Source organism: Takifugu rubripes, chromosome 8 (assembly GCF_901000725.2).
Source record: "Takifugu rubripes chromosome 8, fTakRub1.2, whole genome shotgun sequence".
Lineage (NCBI taxonomy): Eukaryota > Metazoa > Chordata > Actinopteri > Tetraodontiformes > Tetraodontidae > Takifugu > Takifugu rubripes.
The window spans coordinates 6096233-6105775 of record NC_042292.1 but is presented as its reverse complement, the minus strand read 5'-3'; the positions used below and the strand labels follow the sequence as shown (position 1 = coordinate 6105775).

The window sequence follows — 9543 nt, the reverse complement described above, 5'->3', positions numbered from 1 at the left end:
TGGGAGTCACAGAGGTCATAAACAATTGGCTGGAATATTAAAATATAGATTTACATATGAAAACTACCGCAGGTTAAAGCAAACCATATTTAAAGTTCAACAACAGATCCAAGATTTGATTATTTTGGGTGCTCAGTCTTTCAGATATTGGACATATTTCCAGGGCCGAGGCTTTTAGTCCTTACAAACAGCAGCGCTAGCTGTGGTTTTTGTGCACATATGTGCCAGTAGGGGGCAGTATCTGTTCAGGCTGCTGCTATAGAGTCAGGTGGGTTAATCAGCACAGTAGCGGTGAAGCCATTGTTTGTGACCACGCCGTGGCGAGCAGCGTAGCCTTATTGAAACGTGTATTGACTGTTTGGAAACGTGGTTGTGCATAATAAATAAAAGTCAATATTTGGACATTTTGGCTGCGATGGTGGGCCTGTACATTGGCAGGCCTACAAGCCCTTCAGACCAGCATGCAGAGAAAAACTACTATTTCCAAACACACACGCGCGACCTTAGTTTCAGTTGAATAGGCAATCACAGGCTGAGCAGAGAGGATTTTAGCAGATTGATTCAAGTATCTGCTGCCGAAGCATTTAAAAGCAAAAACTAATTTTGTGGGGAAACGGAGAGACAAGAGTGTTAATCAGGTTGAGGAGTTTGTTGAAATGGCGGCCCGGTATAAAAATTACCAATAATTAGACCAAGAGAACAGAAGAGAGAGAAGAGTGGGAGTCGCTGTGTGACGGTAAAGGCCGGCAGGGATGCACGTTTGACGTCAGGGCTACATATCGTATCATAACGCCCGTCCTCTTAAAAATATATAATCTAATTTGGAAACATGGAGCTGGAGAGTGTAAAACTGGTCATCCTCTGACTGGTCCATGATGAAGTCATAATATGCAGTCCATTACATAGTGCTCTGCTCTGCTGCCATTTTTAACTGCCCCCTGGCCCCCCGGGCACAGTTTTAGCCACCGCTGGCGTCCTGACTCTGCACTTGTCCAGCTCTACGGGCCTTTCCTGGGCTCACGATCTCGAAAGCTCTTAGAGCAGAGGAGAGTGTCTGAGGATTGCGCCTCTCCCTAAACGACGACGGCGTGACCCAAATCTCGTGAGCAGCTGACAAATGAAAGCATGACAGATGTCCAGACTTGAGTTTTGAAGCTCGGCTGCTGAAACTCAACACTGAATTCATTGAGGCGGAATCAACGCTAACGTTTCTGAGCATCGTGAAAGGCGTGAAAAACTATTCTAAATATACTTAATGATCTCACTCATACATGCTGTGGTCGTTCAGATATACTGTGTATATATTTAGTCTGACTATTTTGAGCGGTCTATATTCATTCTCCTCAAGCTATATATTGAGGACGGGTCGCTGCTAGTTGCAAGTGGCTTTTAAGAGGGCCGAATTCTGACCGACTTGCTCAACGCCAGGGGGAAACAAAGTTGTGGGAAAAAGAGAAGATGAGTGATTAATTCAGCAGTTGGGTCTGAAGTGGGATGTGGTGGGGCTTAACATAACTAAAACATGAGTAAAATTTGTTAATCACACTCCGACCTTCTTCAAGTGCCGAAAATGCGAGTCAATTTTCCGTTTGATTTTCTCCCTGCTGACTCATCCTGATTCTCTTCGAGTCTTGTTAGTCGCTGCCTTCACTCTGCGGCCTTTTCTTTCACAATATGGCCCTCTGCTCCCTGCATGTAAATCAAATTTCAGAGTCTTTCATCAGGCTCCGTGCTCCACTAATGTTCCCTGAGCAATGCCCACATCACCAGACACAAACTATTTATACGCAGTGACTCCAGAGTAGCACAGGATCTGTTTTCAGCGTCTCCAAATATATTAGTGAATCAGGGAGGCGACGCTAGCTAGCAGACTGTATGCCTCACTGATATTCTGGGGATTTAAATCCAATGCAGTAAACGAGTAATACAAGGTCATCTGGTATCAAAATGATGGCAACTTCACAAACAGGCAAAGTTACCGTAGTCACTGTTTTCAGCAATGTGATGTCTCATTGGTGTCCAATTGAAGGAAAAAGGATCATCCTGGCACCATGTTCTGCAGCCCCACAAAGCAGATTTATCAAACCTCTAAAAATATTGCGTCGCGTTTATAATAAATAATTAAAACTGTTAGCCTGAAGGTCTCTGGCTAATTGTTAAACACATAGGCTGTTGTGGGGCTGAGGGTGTCAGAGTGTGTTATCAGGTCCCACAGCAATCTGCGTGGAAAAAAGCCCCAAGATATGCCTTCATTAGCCTGCTATGGGAATGCATTATCACACACTGGAGTAAATATGCACATGCTACCACCAGACCCGCTGGAGAAGAAACGACTTAACACTTATTAAGAGGGACCCACAGCAGACATCTCTGCGTTTCAATTCTCCTAAAGAAACAAAGCAGGCAGCAGGTAGGAAATTGAGTGTCTGAGCAATCTGAATAAGTAAGATAAATCGGTCGGGGTTCAGAGCTGCGCCTGGCAGCTACCCCGCGGCAGCGCAGCTATTCCTGCAGCTGGGCCACAGGTCATCATCACACAACAGACTAGCACTGCATCACAAGCCTGCCTCCGCCGCCAGCGCCATTAAAAGATTTGAATCTGTGAAACTGAGGAGAAAGAGATGCCTGAGAAAAGTTAATGGAATTTTTTACGAGCTCAGTAGGTCTGATGAGGACACCGGTGTCCTCATCAGACCGGAATCAATTTTCTCGCAGACATAGTGTGACTTTTAGCTCGCTCCACACTTAAAGTGCATTTAGCTATGGCGATGCGAATTAAATAAATATAAAAGAAGTGTCTTTATTGCAGACTCATGGTCGATTTGACTGACAGGAGAGAAAAAAAGGCACATATTACTTAGATAACACTTTGAACCAAATAAAGCCATCTTCAAAGCCATGATGATATTGTTCACCTGGCCTGCACATGAATTTATAGGCTCGGTTCCTCAAAGGTATTGACTCTGGCCTCCTGTATCCTCACTTTTTTTTTACCTCACCAATAATTGAGTGGTGCACAGTGGCGCTGCATTTTCACACCATGAGGTTTGCCTGTGTAAACATACTGGGGCCGGCAGACGTCATCGTCATCAACACCAGACATTTGAGCTGTGATCAGATGTCCAACATGCTCCAGCATCTCCCTTGTGCAGAGGACATTATTAGACAATGTAAAAAGTGAATGGACCTGGAACACTATCACCCCTTTTGATATATTATTTTGATATATTTTGATAGCAGTGAGCCAGAATCCGCTATGTTTGGCTTTACAGACAAACTGATTGTCAGTAGAGCTGATGAACTCAATCATCCTCATCCTCAATTATGTCTAAAACTTTAGACAAAATCCTGGCAAGATCTTTGGACCAGCAGTTATCTAGACTATTTAGTTGTCCAGATGTGTCCTTAAATGGCCCTAACAAAACAGAATGCATTGAGTCAGCTAACCATGACCCATAAAACCAGTGTAACATAAAGGGACTTGCATATTTAAGGTAATCAGCAGTAATGTGATCCAGCCCACTGGCTTTATTATTCATAGTTTGATACCCTTTAGGAGGTTTGAGCTGCCTTATAGAGGTCACTAGTTAGTTATTTGAGTTATTTAAACATGTTGGTATGATGCTGTCTCCACAGCTCTGCAGTGTTGTGTGTTCCACATGTTCTGTCCACAGTAGAAGGTAGGGACACTTTACAATTATTAACAGCTCTTCCCTATTTCTAAAATGATTGTCAAACAGGTTCTTAGCATGGAATCAGTTCTCCAGGATTCCAACTTTAGTGATCTACCAGATAGCATACCTTGCATTAGCGTGCTGCTTCTGCTCAAATAAACGCTCGTCTAGATTTGCCAACAGCATCCCATAATTTAAAGGGTTCTTGGGCTTCCGCTTGATACTCAACTACAAATTTTTTCCACTAAGGTCTGACCATGGCTTTCTTCTTTTTAAGCCTTAAAAATGGCTTACTGCCTTATAAAGCATCCACTATATCATTAAACATAGAGCACACAGCTCCCCTATTCTCCTCATCTTTACAGTTCATTTCTGTATAGGACTGCATTCACACACACACACACACACACACACACACACACACACACACACACACACCCATATATATTGGTACTACCATACCAGGAATTATCAGACTTGAAAAAGGTAGAATTACAAAAGGAATTAAGTGAAAGGTCTAGTGCCTTCCACTTTAGAATTATTTTCAATTTCAGCATTAAAAACCATTGTAGTTTTAAAGCCTTTATGGAAACAATCTCGACAGGGAGAAAAGCTATCTTTAAGCCCATTCAGACCGTGCAGTGAAGACGCATGGGAGACAAATCAGCCCTCAAGTCTCACCGTCTGAATTTATGCCAGCAAGTGGCTGCTTCAGAGGTCACAACATGAGAGGGTTAAACAACTGTGACTATCTCCATCCTACAGTCTTAAATCGCTTCAAATCCGTTTATATTGAGTAATTTTTTTTCAGGTTTTCTTCCCCAAGAATGCACATCCTGTTAATCAGCCTGCCAGTGACACAAAAGAAAAACCTTTCAGACACCTTAAAGCATCAATAATTACGTTTAATTAACACTATTCGATTAGTATGTGTCTGGGTTATACTTTTGATTAAAAGCGCATCATTTATCCTCCCTCTCATGTTGGGTCCGGATTAAACGCGGCTTTTAGCGCCCTCGTAGATGCTGCACTGCCCCCCACTGGACAACAGTGGGTATTACAGAAAATTAAAGCCGTCTCAGGTCGAGACCAGTAAAAACATCTACATTACGACACAGTTATCACGATCCTGGGTTTCCTGTGCGTCCGGTGCCTTATTTCCCTGCTCTTCTTCCCTGCAATCTCTTTTCCTCTTGTTAGGCTCACCTGGGCAGGAAACTGGCAGGAGCCCCCGGACCAGCTTTGGCCCATTGCTACATTTGCATTTGTGGACCGCACTTCCTGTGTTGTCTGCTGTGCAGTGCCTTCCTGAGAGCCAGTTAGCTGCCCTTGCAGCTCTTTTGAGGGTTTTTTCCACTCCCCTGGAGTTTCCAGTGTTTTTTTTTTTTTAACTTTTGGTGTTTTGAGTTTGTAATAAAACTCAATATATTGACTTAAACATGTTGTGCTTCAGCCTCCTGAATTCTGGGTCTGGCCTCCTGCTGGACAGCCCATTATTAACCCTCAAGACATTGTGATGAAATGGAAGAAAGTAATGGAAATCTGTTTTAAATACCAATGTTCAACTTTTTTTTTTTTTTTTTACTAGTGGTGCATTCTGTCTTTGCTTGGCTGTTTTGTTCTCACCTCTGTCTCATACACGTGTGTCAACATGTACTCATGTGCGCGCTCATGACTGGAAGGTCGTGTAGATGCTGTAAGAGACAAGCCAGAGTCCCCCGAGGATCAGCCTGCGAAACATGCTCCTTGGCTCCAGTGCAAGAACCCCCCCCCCCCCCCCCCCCTTCCTGTCACCGAGGGATCCAGGCCACAGCTGAGCAACCACACGAGGGTCCCTCAGTCACCATTACAGTTGTCCGACCAGAGTCGTTTAAATAAATGAAACGGCCCACAGAAAGCAAAATGGGGAGTATCATCAAATATTAAGCCCAGAATTACAGATGAGATGGAGGCAAGGTCATGTTTTATAAGCAGCCTTCCACAGAGCTCCCGTCCCTTCTCCCTCTCTGGCAGTCTGGGATCGCTGCCCACAAGCTCCATTAACACTCACTGCAGGCTGCTTTTTGTCGGGAAACGGCTGGAGGAGACTATAAACACTCATGATACAATGCCAGGCTGCAGCATGTGTAACAGCGCCAGGATGTGATGTACTGACGCCTCCACCAGCTGCGCGGCCTGTTTTCTTCAGGAACTTTGGCGGATGTGCGTCGCTTCGCCCCCGGGTGAAAGGAGCAGAGTTCAGTTAGGAGCAGCGGCATTAAAGTGTGATCTGAATGAACTCCCGATGGAAAGTTAGCTGCTCATCAACTCTCTCTAGGAGATAATCCCAGCAACTTTCATGCTTGTGTGAAAAGTGTTTGGCTCTGTGGTTTCATGCCGAGCGGGTAGCGCGCAGAGGAGGCGCAGGAGATCGGTGAGATTGGTGCCTAAATCCAAAAGTAGGGGATGAGCCTGAAAATCTGACTTCAAAAGATGCTTTGGTGATGTGGTTCATCGACCCGAGAAAACACTCTCACCTCTGAGGCCAGGTGTGATGTGGTTTTAAATCCATCTCTCTCTTTGCTCCGTCCCTGGCCTCAAGGAGTAGATCTGCGCTATCCAAGCAGCAGCCGACATACCAATTAGAGGGTTATTTTTGAAACCCAGGCTTAACCCAAAAGCTCCCCTAAATAGGCCTTAAATAACATGGTGTCAGATACCAGCACTGGACAGAGGCACCGGTGGGTCTCAGAGCCACCTTCGGCCCTGAGATCTACATTCTCTGGTCCCCACAGCAGATTTTCCAAGTTCCGCTGCTATGAAGGCAGAGCTTTCCATTCTAACTCTGAGGTCACCGTTCCTGGAACATTTGGAGGGCTCAGATTTGATGTGGCGACCACATGAGTGGGAAAAACTGGGTCATCTGGGCTTTTCTGTCTCCCCATCAGACATTCTGGTGAAGGAGAGGTTTGCTTATAATGATCTGCTTCACTTCCAAAAGATTTTCTGCTCCAAGAAAGAAGCTGGAAAGGGGTAAAGAAAAAAATCAGGCCAGAGAAGGCTGGAGTCTGTGGTGAAAAACACGTCTGCCTGCCAGAGTCAGCGTAATAATGGAAAATCCCAAACTGCTGCTGCGCGAATCATATCCCAGCAAACGGAGCCATAAGCGACATCCTGTTCTGCCTTCAAACCTTCATGCTACATCTGAAGCGAGCTGCAAACTTCTCTCATCCTCCACCCAATACGTGCTCTCAGCGAGAGCTGCATCTGGGTCTACGTTCACATCAGCAACTCCGTTGCTGACGTCGCCTTTTCAAGTTTCCCGGGGAAACAGTAAAGGCCTGGGAGTCGCACAAGTGGGAAAGTGTATTATTCATAAAGAGTTCAGACTAAAAATGCGCAGTGGCAGTGCTTACTGTGGTGGCTTCAGCCGGCTTTTCAAACATCCTCTTCAGGCTATCAAGGGGGACGTGGAACCTCTCGATCCTCTTCTCAGCCTGCGGATCTTGTCTGTGTGCTGGATCGACGTCTGATCTCTCCACCTGCCAGCCAGGAGGACTCTGGGAAATAGAGACCGGGGTTGCTGACACGGTAGCGGCCGGCTCCTCTCCATTTCCTGATTGGATTTCCATTGTTATAGAGACACCGAACCTGCCCTCCGATCACCTCTGTTGCCTCTGGACCTGGTGCCCTGAGGTGGAGTCGACTGTGTGAGGAAGTGATGAGTGGGACATGCAGGAGTCGACTGGGAGGCTCTCTGAGCTGCACGCAGAAAGAGGAGGAGAAAAGGTTCACAAAAAGCTTCTCCGTCAGTTTCCCGTCGCTGATCTGCAGTAACGCACACGCAGATGAAACCAAGACTCATTCAAACTCATCCAGACACTTTCTGACATCAAGTAAAAAGGTCTCTCTGTCCTAATGTATTGGGTTTTGTAGCGTGGCTACATGTGAAGAACAAAAAAGCTTGCAGGGAGGTCAGATTTGAGGCTTTCAGGAAGCAGATTAACAGCAAAGCTTCGCCCATTCCTCACCCACCCATCCTGCCTTTAACACCAGAACAAATCATGGAAGGCCCATTCACAGCGGACGCTGCCGCCCTGCCCCGCAGACGCGACCGGGGATGTTTGTCTTACTACCCCTTTTATATTTTCTTATTATAAGCCTTGCCCTGAAAGCAGAAGACAACGGGTCCTTCTCTTATCCAAACATCCATCATGGTTGGGATGATTCCCAGCACACGGGGGTGCCGGACCATGTTAATCGAGATGAGACATTCACTGCCCTGCTCCTCAGTCAGGCTGAAAAAGATGGGCAGAGGTCAGACAATAAAGAGGAGCGATGGGATGACCCGGCAGAGGAAACCGTGGGTGACTGGCAACATGTGTCAAGAACGTAAACACAGCACATAAGGAGGGAGCGAGAGAGAGGAATCCTGATGAGCTAATCTCAAAGAATGAATGGTCAAGATACACATCTGACAGTCCTACACACACGGAGGCTTTAATCTCCAACAGCAGCAGATACATTATTCAAACAGGACCAAAGTGTCAGACTCAGATGGATCCCGTGTCCCCTGAAGCCAGCTGGTCTCCGCAGTTCCTCACAATGGGGAACATATACGCCCATACATCCTAACTGCAATAAAAAAGGTAAAAATGTTGGAAATATAATAGAATTGAGCAGAGTATTGGGTGGAATTCGGTGTGAGAGCAAACAGTAAAGCCCCCCCAACATGAATCAGCCCATCTTTACCAGAACCAGACAACATTTCAGCCCTGGTGGGTCTCCAGCCAGACTCCACGGTGAGGTACAGCATTCAGGTTCTATCTTGTTTCCTGCATAAAATGTTCCAAACAACTATATTTGCATGGCAGACTAGAACGTGATGTGAATCATCAAAGAAGTGTTTATTTGTTTAACTCACAAAGTCCAAAAGAGAAAGTATGCACATGCAATTAAAAGTCAACATTGATGCCCACTCAGATTAATGTGTTTACTTCCAGAGCCAAAAAGTCTTTCTTGTTTCCATGAAAAAGCCTGCAAATGCAAACAGACGTCAAATGAACATCCCTCAACTTTGACATAAATTGAGATGAGAAAAACTGTCCAATGTTTGGAAAAGCTGCCCCACGTTCCTCCGTTATTTGAGGTTGTTGAGAGAGCAGAGAAGGCACAAAAGGACGCCTGCATCCGTTTATGCTAATGTCTGTCTGGTTGTGTTTGCGTTAGCTGTACAGTGTATACGGTTAAGATCTATATGCAAAACCCCTTTACGTTAATTATAATTCAACATTTAAACAGATTAAATGTTTAATAGCCCTTCACTAAAGCCTTCGAACGCTAGCGTATAGCGGCTAAATGTTGTCACCACTAACCGACACGCGGTAGCTTCCCTCCCTGGGTCTGTATATTTTAGCCATTATTGCATATTTCTAATGACCCGATCAGCCCCACCAGTACTCTGGCTCTGTGTTCTAACAGGGGAGCAAAAAATAAAAAAATCTTCTCGCTTTAGATGCATGAATGAGCTGGTTTTTTTTCTCTAGAGATCATTTAAAATGTACAGTATGTTTTACATTCCATGTCAGAACACGGAGTGCTGCAGGATAATTCCAACAGAGACATGCAGCAACATTTAGTTGTCAGCTGCTGACAAGATATTGCTCTTTATCCCCACGTGTAGCGCTACGTCCACGCTAATGTGGCTCGCTATGAATAATGAAAAGTTCCTCACTTTTGCATCTAAGGCTCATAAAACTCACTTCTCCTCATACCAATACAATGAAAGCCGTGCTTCTGTTAAATCCACTGCACCCTGCATGAGTTCCTCTTACGTCCCCTTTTATTGTCTGCTGCTTCACTATTTTATCAGCCATGCTTGTTTCTGTGG

General features: G+C 45.2%; 1 protein-coding gene across 3 annotated transcripts in view; it reads right to left on the bottom strand.

Moving 5' to 3' along the window:
- Positions 1-8624, bottom strand: part of xirp2a (xin actin binding repeat containing 2a) — a 35232-nt gene extending 26608 nt beyond the window's left edge. Inside the window, exons 1-2 of one of the 3 annotated variants that reach the window (XM_029840494.1) lie at positions 7305-8624; positions 7070-7213 (exon numbers count right to left, since the gene is read on the bottom strand). In XM_029840494.1, the coding sequence (XP_029696354.1) occupies positions 7070-7099 (30 nt within the window). In that variant the 5' untranslated portion in view covers positions 7100-7213; positions 7305-8624. Of the gene's footprint in view, positions 1-7069 lie in introns of all 3 variants that reach the window. The other 2 variants (XM_029840493.1, XM_011606266.2) reach the window with 2 other exon arrangements.
- Positions 8625-9543: the final 919 nt, after the last annotated feature.